General features: G+C 36.2%; 2 protein-coding genes across 2 annotated transcripts in view; one reads left to right on the forward strand and one right to left on the reverse strand.

The window, feature by feature from the left end:
* The first annotated feature begins 2361 nt into the window (after positions 1 to 2361).
* TSHB (thyroid stimulating hormone subunit beta) lies at positions 2362 to 6285 on the forward strand. Its single transcript, XM_033093362.1, has 3 exons — positions 2362 to 2388; positions 5346 to 5508; positions 5966 to 6285. Exons 2-3 carry the CDS (start codon positions 5347 to 5349, stop codon positions 6218 to 6220), a joined length of 417 nt encoding a protein of 138 aa, XP_032949253.1. The 5' UTR covers positions 2362 to 2388; position 5346; the 3' UTR covers positions 6221 to 6285.
* Positions 6286 to 9965: 3680 nt separating this feature from the next.
* The window catches only part of TSPAN2 (tetraspanin 2), a 40425-nt gene continuing 37101 nt past the window's right edge, over positions 9966 to 13289 (reverse strand). Inside the window, exon 8 of the mRNA XM_033093669.1 lies at positions 9966 to 12147. Coding sequence (XP_032949560.1) covers positions 12082 to 12147 — 66 coding nt within the window. The 3' untranslated portion in view covers positions 9966 to 12081. The remainder of the gene's footprint in view (positions 12148 to 13289) is intronic.

The raw sequence follows: 13289 nt of genomic DNA on the forward strand, positions 1-13289 counted from the left end.
TTACGTGAGAGCCCCTATTACCCAAATATATGATTTAAAAAAAAAAATCTTTATTGGGGAACAGTGTGTTTCTCCAGGGCCCATCAGCTCCAAGTTGTTGTCCTTCAATCTAGTTGTGGAGGGCGCAGCTCAGCTCCAAGTCCAGTTGCCGCTTTGAATCTTTAGTTGCAGGGGGCGCAGCCCACCATCCCATGTGGGAATTGAACCGGCAACCTTGGTGTTGAGAGCCCACGCTCTAACCAACTGAGCCATCCAGCCACCCAATAGATGATATTTTTTGTGTTTCTTCTAGTAGTAGGCCAAGTGTATATCAGTTACCTATTATGTGTGTGTATATATTTCCCAGGGATATGTATATAAATCTGCTAGAAACTGAGTTCATGAATCAGTATTTTGTACAACAGAGGCACTACTTCTGTTAGAAACAAACATCTAAGAGTCCCAGTTACTGTACTGTTGTCTTACCATCTTGCCTGGAAGCACATGAAACAGGTTAAGTTGGGCATCCTCATTTTCACTTGACCTGTTTTCAGAGTTCTTCTCTTACTACACACTGGTAGCAATATTCCCAAGATTTGGGGGCCCCTGGAATGGCTATTCCTAGTATATATCCCAAATTCTGCCTTGACTTCTTCATCCCACCTCCAGGGAGACTCACTTATACCAGGCCCCATTTTTTTCATTAACAATAAAGACTAGAACAAGTAAAAACTAATGGGGTTGTCGATAATCTGAAATAATATATATGATTTAACTGAGCATCTATCATGTGTCAGATGTTCTATATATTTTCTCTAATTCTCTTAAAACAACTAATCATGAGGAGGGCCTTAGGGACTCAGAGAAGGCTTTGCAGAAGGCGTGCTTTTCAGTTAAGTCGTCACAGTTAGGTGAGATGATCCACCACAGTTAGGAGTGGTGGATCGCTGTTCCAGATAGAGGGAATGGTGTATGAAAAGACTTGGATGTAAGAGAGTATGTGACTGATTTGAGGAACTCAGTTCCGTTTGACTGAAGAACATATTATAGAAAGGGGAGAAAGGGTGGAGAAGATGGGGCAGGGTTGGGAGATGGTTAAAGATGAAACGAGATATAAAATAGATTGTGAAAAACTTTGTAAATGATACTAAGAAGTTTGGACTTTTTTTCTGAGGGCAATGGGAAATTCTCATTGAATTTTGGCGTATTTTGTTACAGTGAGGCAAATGTACCCTCAGTTTATTGAAGGGTAAAACTGAGTTATAGCTATGGAGAGGGAGAAACGTATATGTTAGTTTCAAAAATTCAATAATTATTTATTCATGCACTCTCTTGGCCTTTTATGCATTCCACAAATACATTGAATGCCCACTGGGTACCAGGCACTGGGACTAAATACCGTATTTTGCTGTGTATAATGCACACTTTTTTGCCTAAATTTGTGAGGGAAAAATAAGGATGTACATTATATATATGGGTAGTACTAATTCCGTTTCCCTGAAAGTTTGGGCCAAAAACATGGGTGCGCATTATACGCGAGTGTGCATTATACATGGCAAAATATGGTATTTGTTGAATTAATAAATGTTGAATTATTATAAATTAGCTCTCATTTATTGAACACTTATATGCCGGACACTGTTAAGTGCTCTATACAAACACAAACAATGATGTTACCTTTAAATAGATGAAGAAACTGAGGTAGAGAGAGCTCAAGCGTGTCAATGTCACATAGCTAGTAAATGGTGGAGCCAGGATTTGATCTCAGATCAGTTTGGCATCCTGTCAGATTTGGTCATTTTGCTTAAATGACTGTTGTTTCACATGTAAATTTTATTTATTTATTTTTTAATTCATAAAACAATAAAATATTTTTAACTAATTAATTTTTTTGTTTGTTTTAAGCAGCAACCTATATGCCAATTATCCTGGATTTCCATGAAGAAATTGCCTTTGCTTTGTACATGAGCATTAATTTTATGTGTCTCTAAATGGGCACGTAGGTAAAATTTGGGGCACTGAAGCCCCAAGTAAATTTTCATTCCCACGTCTTACTTAGATGATGTTAAAGTTTTTTTTCTCTTGTGTATATCCTTTGTTAATATTAATAAATATTACTGAAGGATATATTTAAAAGGGTAATTTTATTTTGAAACAGGAAAGAGGAAAATTTATGCTGCAATAATGTCAGAGTTTCCAGAGGAAGGTGTTGTGAAAATGTTTATCTAAACACATTTTATTTGGGGTTCAGTATGAATTTTCAATAGATGTTTTCAGATAAGGAAGCTGTAATTCAAACGCAATTATATAAACAAGAAGATCAGAGAGGAATTATCCTAAAGGGTATAAAATGAACCAAGAGCTTTTAGTCTGAGTCATTGCAGCATCAGCTCACCAATGCAAAGTAAGGTAGGTGTCTCTACAGAGAAGGCTTTGTGAAAGGAAATGTTCTTATTCTAACTTTTTTCACTTTCACCCTTTTAGCATGTATTCAAAAATGACAAATGCTGAGTGATAATTTGCTTGGGTAGGCTCTAAGAATTTTAATTATTGCTCCAAAATAGTTTTCTGTTGTGTGAAGTTGAGTAAACTACATACATAGGATAAGAAAAAATTTCATTGACTTAAAAGAAGAGGAACAATTATTTCACTAATGAAAGCTGATTGATGTTCATGGCCTTCTCTTTCTATTTACATTTTGATTTAAATATTTTTGTCAATCGGATAATGTGCTTATTAAATCCTGTCAATTACTAATGGTTATCTTTGATGATAATATACTTCTGGGAAAACTTAAATTCAATTTTGAGTACCCACGAGGATAATTTACTCTGTATTATTTTAGTTATTTAATAGCTAAATCACCTTGCATAGTGTCCAGTGCACACACCTGCCTTGTAGTACATTTGGCTTTCTAGAAAAATGTATTGCTTTAGAAAGGTTCCTGGATTGTTTATAGGGTGGGCAATTGATTCTTTTCATAGTGTATTAAGGGATTTGGATAGAAAAGACTGGTGAAGGAAATTTGTAGAGCAGAGAGAAATGTGTTCATTAAGCATAAAGGTAGTGAGAGAGAAAAAAAAGAAAAGGTGAATTAAGGGACAAAAAAAGATATCTTAGAAGAAGGAAAAACACCGAAAGTTTATACCTAGATGGTCATACCACGGAAAAAGGCATCTGTCCTTATTTAGAGCCTGAAATCATGCCTTCTTGGTTTAGCTGCTCCATAAATAATTTAGAGGCAATTAAGTTGCAGAGATGAGAATCCAGGTGATAAAAGAGAAATTGTGGAAGATTTTATATATATATATATATATATATATACACATATATATATATATATATACACATATATATATATACACATATATATATGTTTATAGTCATATATTTATATATATATAGTTAAATAGTCCTCTATAGCATGCTGAGTGCTCCACATGTGTTGTTTTATTTCTTTGTATGAATTTAGGAAGGGGAATATGGGAAAATTAAGTTCCAAAGATATTAAATTGCTCAGTTACGTACAATTGCAGTGAAGCCTGGGAGCAGAATTCTAGATCACTAACTCTTAGACAAGGAGTCTGGCACTAATTTATTACATAGAATCATAGACTATTTGTGCTGAGAAGTCCTTCCTGATCATCTTCTGTTTTAATCATCTAATCATCTGATCACCCTTTTCTAGATGAGGAAATTGAAGCCCAGAAAGATTCTGTGGGTGAAGTTTTACTATTTGCAATAAAGGAGAAAGGCTAATTCTTGGTTTCCTTACATCTACAAAGTTATACAGCTACTTTGCTGATAATTCAGCACTTTTAACGTTTTTCGTTGTTATTTTAGAGTTTTATACTTACAAGAGGAACTTGACAAAAAGACAGTGTCCATCGTGAATGTGAGAACAATAGGTCGAAGTTCCAAAACAGTTTTTTATTCTACAATTTAAAAAAGGGTCAGGTGTAACTTGTCTCTTTCTGTTTTGCAGATGGGAAAGTAAGGCCCAGATTAAATATTTTAGTCAATTTCTCATAGATACACAGGCGATCGTGAAATAGAATTCTTTTCCTTATCTGTAGGACCAATATTCTTACCACTAGGTCACCACACACCTATTTTGTACAGAATCATAGAGCTGAAAGTTAAAATATGTGAAGTTAATTATCTCCTATGGGAAAAATCCAGTAGCTGTCTGGCTAGACAGGCAAGAACATACAATCATGACAGGTGAATATTTTATATAATTTACTTAGTTGGTATTTTTAACATTCTGCAGAGAATCCTCTAAGTCTGCCTCTAAAATCATGGAACCAACTTTGCCACAGAGGAAGCTCTCATTTGTGTAGCACTAGAGAAAACTAGACTCCCCAAGCAACAAATTCTTCTATCTTCCCTCCCAAATAGAAATACTAGGAAAACTTCCAAGGAGTGATTGCATATGCAACATTTTATTTACAACGGTTCACCAGAAAACCCTTCTTAATGGGTTAGTTTGCTTTCTTGTCTATACAGAAGGAATTTTTGATAGTTGTTGGTTTTAGAGTCATAATTTGGATTCTTTCAGAGCACTTAGAAAAATACGTATTTTTATTAGTGCTCATACTTATCTCTTCCACTAGATTGTCAGCCCTTGAGATCAAAGACCATAGCTTATGCATTTTGTATATCTCAGTGCCCAGTTCAAATGCTCACTATATGAGGTCAGACGATTAAGTTCATGAATTCATCCTTTAAAAAATGCTATATATCTCATTGCTGAATATCACATTGATCACCTTCAAAGTACTCCCTTTGGGAAGTTATGCACCGACACCAGTGCCTAGCCCACCCTTCAAAGCAATTCTGGAACTCTTTTTCTGGAATGGCCATTAGAGCTGTCGTATTACCCTTGATGTCCTGAATGTCATCAAAATGTCTTTCAATATTTCCTTTATCTTCAGGTAAAGAAAAGAAGTCATTGGGGGCCAGATCAAGTGAGTAGAGAGGGTGTTCCAATACAGTTATTTGTTTACTGGCTAAAAACTCCCTCACAGACAGTGCCATGTGAGCTGGTGCATTGTCGTGATGCAAGAGCCATGAATTGTTGGTGAAAAGTTCAGGTCATCTAACTTTTTCATGGAGCCTTTTCAACACGTCCAAATAGTAAACTTGGTAAACTGTCCAGTTGGTACAAATTCATAATGAATACTCTCTCTGATATCAAAAAAGGTTAGCAACATTGTTGCAACAAGTTCGCAAATTTGTCAGACCTCGTATATGTATGTATATATATATTTACATATATGTGTATTAAAATATGTATTTTAAGCTCTTTCCAAATGTCCTAAAAGATGCATCTAAGAGATTCTTTAATTTTATCTTTGATTTAGCATGAGTGCTATCTTCCTGATGTCCATGCTTTTTGGCCTTGCATGTGGACAAGCAACATCGTTTTGTATTCCAACCGAGTATATGATGCATGTTGAAAGGAAAGAATGTGCTTACTGCCTAACCATCAATACCACCATCTGTGCTGGATATTGTATGACACGGGTATGTAGTTCACCTTACTTCTTTCGGCTGTAAATTAGACAAACCTGGACACAGTCCATTTCTGTACAGAAAAGAAATGAGATAAATCACAACCTCATTTCCCAAATGTAATGGTGATTGGCTCCTTAGAGGTAGAGTGCACTGGTTACAATATTATATGGATCTACTCAGCACAATGGGTACAGATAATTTTCTAACAGTTGACTTCCAAACTTTATTTCAACATTATCTTGTTCCTATGATCAAGGATAAAAGGGGGGGGGTGTGCCACTTTTGTCTCCCTGGGATTCAGTGAGGACGTGTTGAGTTGGTATTCGGAAATGGGACTAAGGCATCGTCCCCCCAGTCCTGTTTGTGACAAAGGAATATAAGTGAATTAAGTTTTATTTGTTTCCATTATCTAGATGTGTCCTCAAGTCCTATCACACTATGTTCCTTTTTCTGTTTTTTTCCTCAGGATATCAATGGCAAGCTGTTTCTCCCCAAATATGCTCTGTCCCAGGATGTTTGTATATACGGAGACTTCATGTACAAGACCGTAGAAATACCAGGATGCCCACACCACGTCACTCCTTATTTCTCCTACCCTGTAGCTGTGAGCTGCAAATGTGGCAAGTGCAATACTGACTATACTGAATGTGTGCACGAGGCCATCAAGACAAACTACTGTACCAAACCTCCAAAGTCTCACGTGCTGGGCTTTTCTATCTAACTTCAGTAGTGATATGTACAATTCAGGTAAATGTGTTTGCCTAGAATAAAACTAACATATTAATATATTTCACAACACGTTGTGTACGTTTCAAGTACTGTTTCATCCATACCCATACCCATGCTTGCATGAGAGAGCTTGCTTAGGGGCTTTAGAAGATAAGGTGACTGAAAAAGCCTTTGGAGCTCATATGAAGGATGGTTTCCACATGAAAGGGCAGAGTGCAGGCAAACAGGGACATGAAATACTAATGAAAGCCAGCCTCGAGCCAGCTCTCTTAACAGATGGCCACGAAATTTGTCTTGACATAAAAAGTGAATGTGGGAATGCTACAGAATTATAGGAAAGGGTAATGTGATCGAAGCTGAAGGAACATGTGGCATTAGGGTACCCATTAGGTTTGAACATTAGACTTTTTACTCATTAATGAAATATTATCTGTATTTGATATGTAGTTTTCAGAGGGGATGTTATAATCCTGCAGTTTTAAGTGTCCATGTTATCAAGTGATCTGAGAACCCAAAACCCCAGATTGGAGACCGTGCTAATATCAGCTTCCAAAGGACTGGAGTGGATGGAGGTGGAGAGTAAGGAATACGTGAAATCTGCAATATAGTACTTTATCCTCGTCATTCAAACGCACAGGATAAAACTTACCAAAACTCATGAAACAGTGTATTCCATGCTAAGAACTATTCTCTTTAATTACTCTGGTGGTCTAACTGACTTATGAAAGTTATACCCCCAAAGCCTAGAAAAGAGGCCACGATCATTTTACACGTGGAAGTCTAAATCCTTTGTAGTCGTTCAAGTAATAGGAGACAGTTTCCAGCATTTATACCAAAAGCAACTTGTGTTGTTTTCACTTTTGATGTCATGAAATACTAGTATGATTATGAAAGATTTTAGGGATCGGGGAGAGTGCTCAGGGATTTAACAGAGTAGAATCATCCTAAATTCTAATCTAAACCTTCATCAATATTGATACCCTTTCTCCTGGAAAATGTGCTTGGTAAGGGGCTGTTTATTTTTCTTTTCCTTCCTTAGGTACTTTTACATGACAGAGTTTCATTTCAACAGGTGCATGAAGTGGGACAGACCTAGTACCCTGCATACTTGACTTCAAAAAGATGATTTGTCCTATATTTGTTCATTTCTCTCCATCCAAACTGCTCCTCTCAGGGTGAACATCAATTGTCAGTAGGGCCACTTGACTTTGTTGTATCCCACCGTCCCAGGTTGCATTCAGTTGGGCATTTTGGAAATGCCTGCAGGCTGACAGTATGGCTTAGTATCAAGCCCATGCTCTGCAAATGGGGAGGGAATAGTACATTTATATACAAAGTCAGGAACTTAACATTATTTCTAACCTTAATATCTGAAGTTGATATTAGCATGGTCTCCAAATATTAATCTGGGTCTTTGGGTTCTCAGATCACTTGATAACATGGACACTTAAAGCTGCAGGATTATAACATCCCCTCTGAAAACTGTATATTAAAGACAGATATTTGATTGAGTGAAAATTCTAATGTTGAAACCTAATTGGCACCAATCACATATGACTTTCATGGAATCTAAAAAATATTTCCAAGGACTTTGAAGTGTGGAAATGCTGAGAGGTTTAGGGAGGCCCCTTGTCAATAGCCTAGCTCAGAAGACAATACTCACATGGGCTTCCTCAACCCGAAGGGAGGCGGGTCGACGACGTCATGCGTGTGGCGGGCCCGTGTCACCTTGGGCCGCAGGACCCCAGAGTTGGCACATCAGAGACAACTTGTTTCCTTTCACCGATGGTGATCCATTTGGGATAGATGCGCGTATCAAATATATTAAACTATTCCTGAAAGTGGAGTAATGAGCTTTTCCTCATGGGTTAATAGTTATCACAGCCCTACCTTAGGGCGATTATACTCGCCAGCTTTTCTTCCACTCTAAGCTTCTTGAGAGCAGAGACTGGTCTTATTCATCTTAGCACATCAGTATTATAAAAATTTTTTTAATGTACAAAATAGTAGCCCCAAAACAAAGTAAAGAAAAAAATTCTAATATTAGACTGAGTTGCATCTTGTAAGGCAGAGCAGGCCCAGAGAAAGATATAGAGACTCTGGCTAGGGCTATTAATATCAAGTCTTTGAATTAAAATAGAATTGGGAAACATATCAAAAGCTATTCGCTGATTCAACAAATGAACATGTTCAAATAGGTAATTTTGGAAGTATCTTTACTTATACTTGAGTACGTATGTTTCATTTATAATTAACCAAAACTCTCCCTGTCAACACAATTATAACAGTGGGTAATCTTCATCAGTTGCCAGGTATACTAAGTACTTCGTCGGTTATTTCTTTCAATTTCAATTTCTTCTGTTTAATATAAGTAAAACCATCATAAATTATGTAGGAAAAAGAACCCCAAAACAAATGCCAACGCTTTGAAAAGGTTTCTGGCACATTGGTACATTCATAACTTTATGAAATCAGCATAGGTTTTGCTTTGCAACATTCAAGATACATTCTATTCTTCTGCTTTCCATGTCCCCAGGAGACAGCCATCTGAATAGTGGATTCCTGGAATGTATTTAGCCTCTGTTGTTATAAAGAGGATACCAACCAAAATGATTGATAACATTTTGCATTGCTGTAGTCTTTTTACCTCTCAAAGGCTACCTATATACAATACCTTGCAGGCACATTTTATAGGAAAAAAATAATGAGTCATGTTGAAAGAAAATAGAAACCATTTGTCTTTCTTAAAATGTACCTTAACACAAATTTGATTTTGATGAGTCCAAACTAAGATGATGTACTTAATTGACTATCTCCAAGGGCCCATGAGTGCTTCCTCCTAGGGGTACGGAAAACGGGGTTGCTAAAGTGGAGGGGTTGCTGGTCAAAGGGATGTCAAGGGAGCAGTGAACCAGGAAAGTTGGGGTGCACCTCCTGAATTCACAATTGCTGCCCTTTGTTGGGGCCACGGAAACCATGTTTTACTCATGACATGGAAGCGCCTCTTCCTTTTAATCTTTGATTGATAAACTTACTTCGGAAAGGAGAATATGCTGTCTCCTTCACTGCCATCTTCCCATGAGCCTTGTTCTCACCAAGCCAGACCTATTAGCACTGCTCAGCAGGGGAGGAGAGCAACTATCTTCGCTGACTGCATTGGAGACCACTTTGGACCCTGTATCAGTTTTACAGATTACACCATGGATAACAAAGGAACTATTCTGGGGAAGAGGTATAATGTGGGTGAAACAATATTAACTGCAATGTAACTATATGCAATGAAAGTCCTTAGGGTGTTTCTTTTAAGTCCAGCTCCCTATAGTAACACTAGAGAAGGGTTACTACTATTTCCCTTTTTCATCATGTTTGGGGTGATTGGTAGTTGGACCTTTAGATGAGTTGTGTGAAGATGTGTATGAAGATACAATAGGATTTTAAGATAAATCAAAGAAGCAATTCCAGTACATAGAAAATTTAATTTGAAATAACTTAAAATATTTCATGAAGAAGATTTAATTCAGTGTCTTGGCACCAGATACTTAAGAAAATGTTTGGGTCTGACCTCAGATTAGTTCAGGTAAACAGACATAACCAAAAACATATATATATGCATATATATGTATATATACATATATATGCACACACACATACATATATTGAAGTTATATATGTATATGTATTCAAGAGATATATATTCAAGATATATAGGAATTCAAGATATAGATATATATTCAAGATATATATATAAATCTACCCTCACTCAGAGGTGGAATTTTCTAATTTTACTCATGGCACATATTTTGGAAAAATTATTCCTAAAGGGGCACATTAATCATATATGGAACAGATATCTACTCTTCCACTTTTAACATATTGTCTTCTTTTTTAAGGTTGTTAATTCAGATATAGAGTGAAACTCATTTTTGTTGAATCAGAGATGAGTCTGAGCTGGAAAAAACCTGAGTATGCATTGGGGCCCTTTTCTTGTCTTCAGACAGATGAACTAAAGCCACCAAGAGAGATGGACTGTTTGGTTCTTTGCTTAAAAGTTTATATTTCTCAACTCCCGGGGTACACATATCTATTTCATGAAATGGTTTTCTTAAAATAATAGTTTCATTAACTATAGACACAGTAAAATGGCCACATACAATCCAATTTTTAGCTTGCTTCCAATCTTGACTTTTTTTTTTTTTTCTAGAAAAGCTTCCCCAAAGTTAGTAGCAGTAACAAGTATGGCAGAAGGAGAAATGTGGTTGTCTGTGGGAGTGAGACTATTTCAAATGGTTAAGCCTCAGAAAAATGTTTTGGAAAAGTTTCTTGGAAGCACACGTTTTCCTTCAGTGCACACCCAAAGACTTGTGTTCTCACATGTGTACAATCTTAGGGGTTTCTAAAGTCCCCCATACTTTCACTTTTGTGTGGCCTCTTAAAATATAATTAAAAAAAAAAAAAAAACACCCCTCCACGATTTACTAAATATACCAAGTTGTTAAAAATTGACAAATATGTCAATTTAAATCCTTATTTTAGGTTTATATACCTAACACAAAGCCTCAAGACCATAAAAGAAGATGAAAGCTGTATTTTTATGGGGGACTTGCACAGAAAAAACACAGATTTCTGCTGTGTGTGTGGAAGTATTTTTGTTTCCTTGTGTTGTCTCTGTTGTGTGCACACAACCAGGAGAAGATGCTTTTCTTTGTTTATTTTGGTTTGGCCAAGGATGCTCATGATATAATATTTGAATTATGAAGGATTTTGTTTATTTTAAGTGGTGAAAACTGTAGTTCTTATTTTATGAAGAAAAATTCTCTTGGTGAATAAATAAGAAAAATACAAAAAATTAGGAAAATATGTAAACTCAAGTTATGAGGTATTTCAAAGATACAGTGCCAGTAAAAACTGTCTTGCCCACAATTTGCAACTACCAGATCTCTTACTTCAGTCTTCCTATTCTTCCTTACATTTGGAGAAACACAGAAAAGTTTGAGATAAAAGTCCTTTTGTGGATGTGAGGGTCGCAGTAGTTCAGAGCAGAGTTAGAAAAGGAAAGTAATAAAGGAATATTAAAATGTCTCTATATAAGAAAAAAATATCTCCTTAAAAAGTCTTTAAAAGGTTTTCTTTTTTTTTTCTAGTCCTAAAAGCACTCACTTTTATAGGGCACATGATTGTCTATGTAACTGCTCTTTCCAGAGGGAGGTTTTTTTGTTTTTAAATACTTGGAAAGTATGACTTATTCAAATTAGATTTTCCATGCTATATTTAGTTTTACAGATGTGTTTAGTTCTAAAACTGTGGTTTACTGTATTCTGGGGAGAGTATGTATATAAAAAAATCCCAGGAAACCCTTACGCTCTACTCAGACAGTCAATTTTAACATTATACCGTGCTCTCTCAATTCCTGTAGCTTTATTGCTTCCCTTATCTAGAAATCCCTGAATTCCTGTGGCTAGAGTCTGAGACACTGATCCATTATTACCTTTTTTGAAGAGCCAACTTTTTAAAGTTTATCGAAGTTTTTGATCTTTTTCTGAGAGTTAAATATGTTGTTCCTCTCACACCTCAAGAATCAGGAATTCCCACCTGGCAAACCAATTTCATTCTATATAATGCATATACCAGAAGCACACAGATCACACACGAATATGCTCTCAGCTGGCACACATAGGCATTCACTCAAGGGGTCAGCCAGTGATGAGCCAAACATACATACATGTGCAAATGTACAATTGACAGCAAATTATTTTAGATCCTAATGTCCTTTGAATAGTAAAAAATGAGCCAGGAGACAGCTCCTGTGACATTTATATGAAAGCTCTAGATTGCAATTTTCATGTAGAAGTAACTTCATATCACATCTCGTGAGTTTCGTATCGCACAGCAGAGGACCATGCTAAATATCATGCCAAAGATCTGAAACAGAAGAAAGCACTTATTAATGATTTTCAAATGATAAAAATTGATAAAAAGGTCAGCAAACTGCCTGCATGTCTAACTCAAGTTAACCAAATAATTATAACCAACAATACTGGCATTTTTATATGTGCTACTTAATTATACTAACTGGTTAAAGACTTCTGTATTAACTTTGCTTCAAATGCATTCCTACTTTATTATTGTTAAAACAAATAACAAGGCTCTACTTTAAGAAAAGGGCTCTATTTCTAGCTTATAGCACACTTCTTAATAATTGTAAAAGATTCATAATGCACTACTGGTTAAGCCTCAGAAAAATGTTTTGGAAAAGTTTTCTGAGAGTTAAATATGTTGTTCCTCTCACACCTCAAGAATCAGGAATTCCCACCTGGCAAACCAATTTCATTCTATATAATGCATATACCAGAAGCACACAGATCACACACGAATATGTGTGTGGTGAATACTACTGGTTTTGGCATTTTATATTTCAGGTTAATCCCAGATCTCTTACATATTTATTTTGAAAATTGTTTATAACTACTAGTTGTTTAAATATGCTTGTGTTCTAAGTAGTTTTGTATTGTTGGAAAAGCTTTGAGTTTTTGCAACAGTGACCATATTAATATTAAGAGTGGAGCATGTCTTCATTCCTGGTCCGTGTTTAAGTATAAATGATGCTTCATTCTTCAACTCAATAGTTTTACCAAAGCATAAACTGATGTGTTTGAGCTATGATATTACTGATGTCTTCTATCTCTTGGGTACTTTTTTGAGAAGTCAAATACTTGGCAAAATCAATAGCCACTTATATGGTTGGAATAGAATGGCACCAACAGATCGTCTTGTCCTCAATCACGCCCCCCACAATTTTGCAGAACCTGTGGAATGCTACATCTGTGGCCACAATGTCGATAAACTACTGTCAGTGTTTATTTAAAGAAATCAGTACCATCACTCTCGGGTCTCTCCTCAATGCCATCCTGCCTCAGACTAGGATTTATGAATGCTAAATTAAAGAGGACATGTATTTATCAGTAATTTCAGAAGGAAAGAGGTAGACTTCAGTAAGGGAATAGCCAGGAGGAGGGCTCCAAGCTTCTAAGTGACAGAACTCAGGACGAGTGTGTGGCAGGGGA

Source organism: Rhinolophus ferrumequinum, chromosome 22 (genome assembly GCF_004115265.2).
Source record: "Rhinolophus ferrumequinum isolate MPI-CBG mRhiFer1 chromosome 22, mRhiFer1_v1.p, whole genome shotgun sequence".
NCBI lineage: Eukaryota > Metazoa > Chordata > Mammalia > Chiroptera > Rhinolophidae > Rhinolophus > Rhinolophus ferrumequinum.

Excerpts from the sequence above, each read along its gene's own strand:
- TSHB (XM_033093362.1), top strand. The coding sequence starts at position 5,347 with ATGAGTGCTATCTTCCTGATGTCCATGCTTTTTGGCCTTGCATGTGGA. Across the intron at positions 5,509-5,965 it reads CTGGATATTGTATGACACGG|GATATCAATGGCAAGCTGTT; the intron begins GTATGTAGTTCA and ends TTTTTTCCTCAG.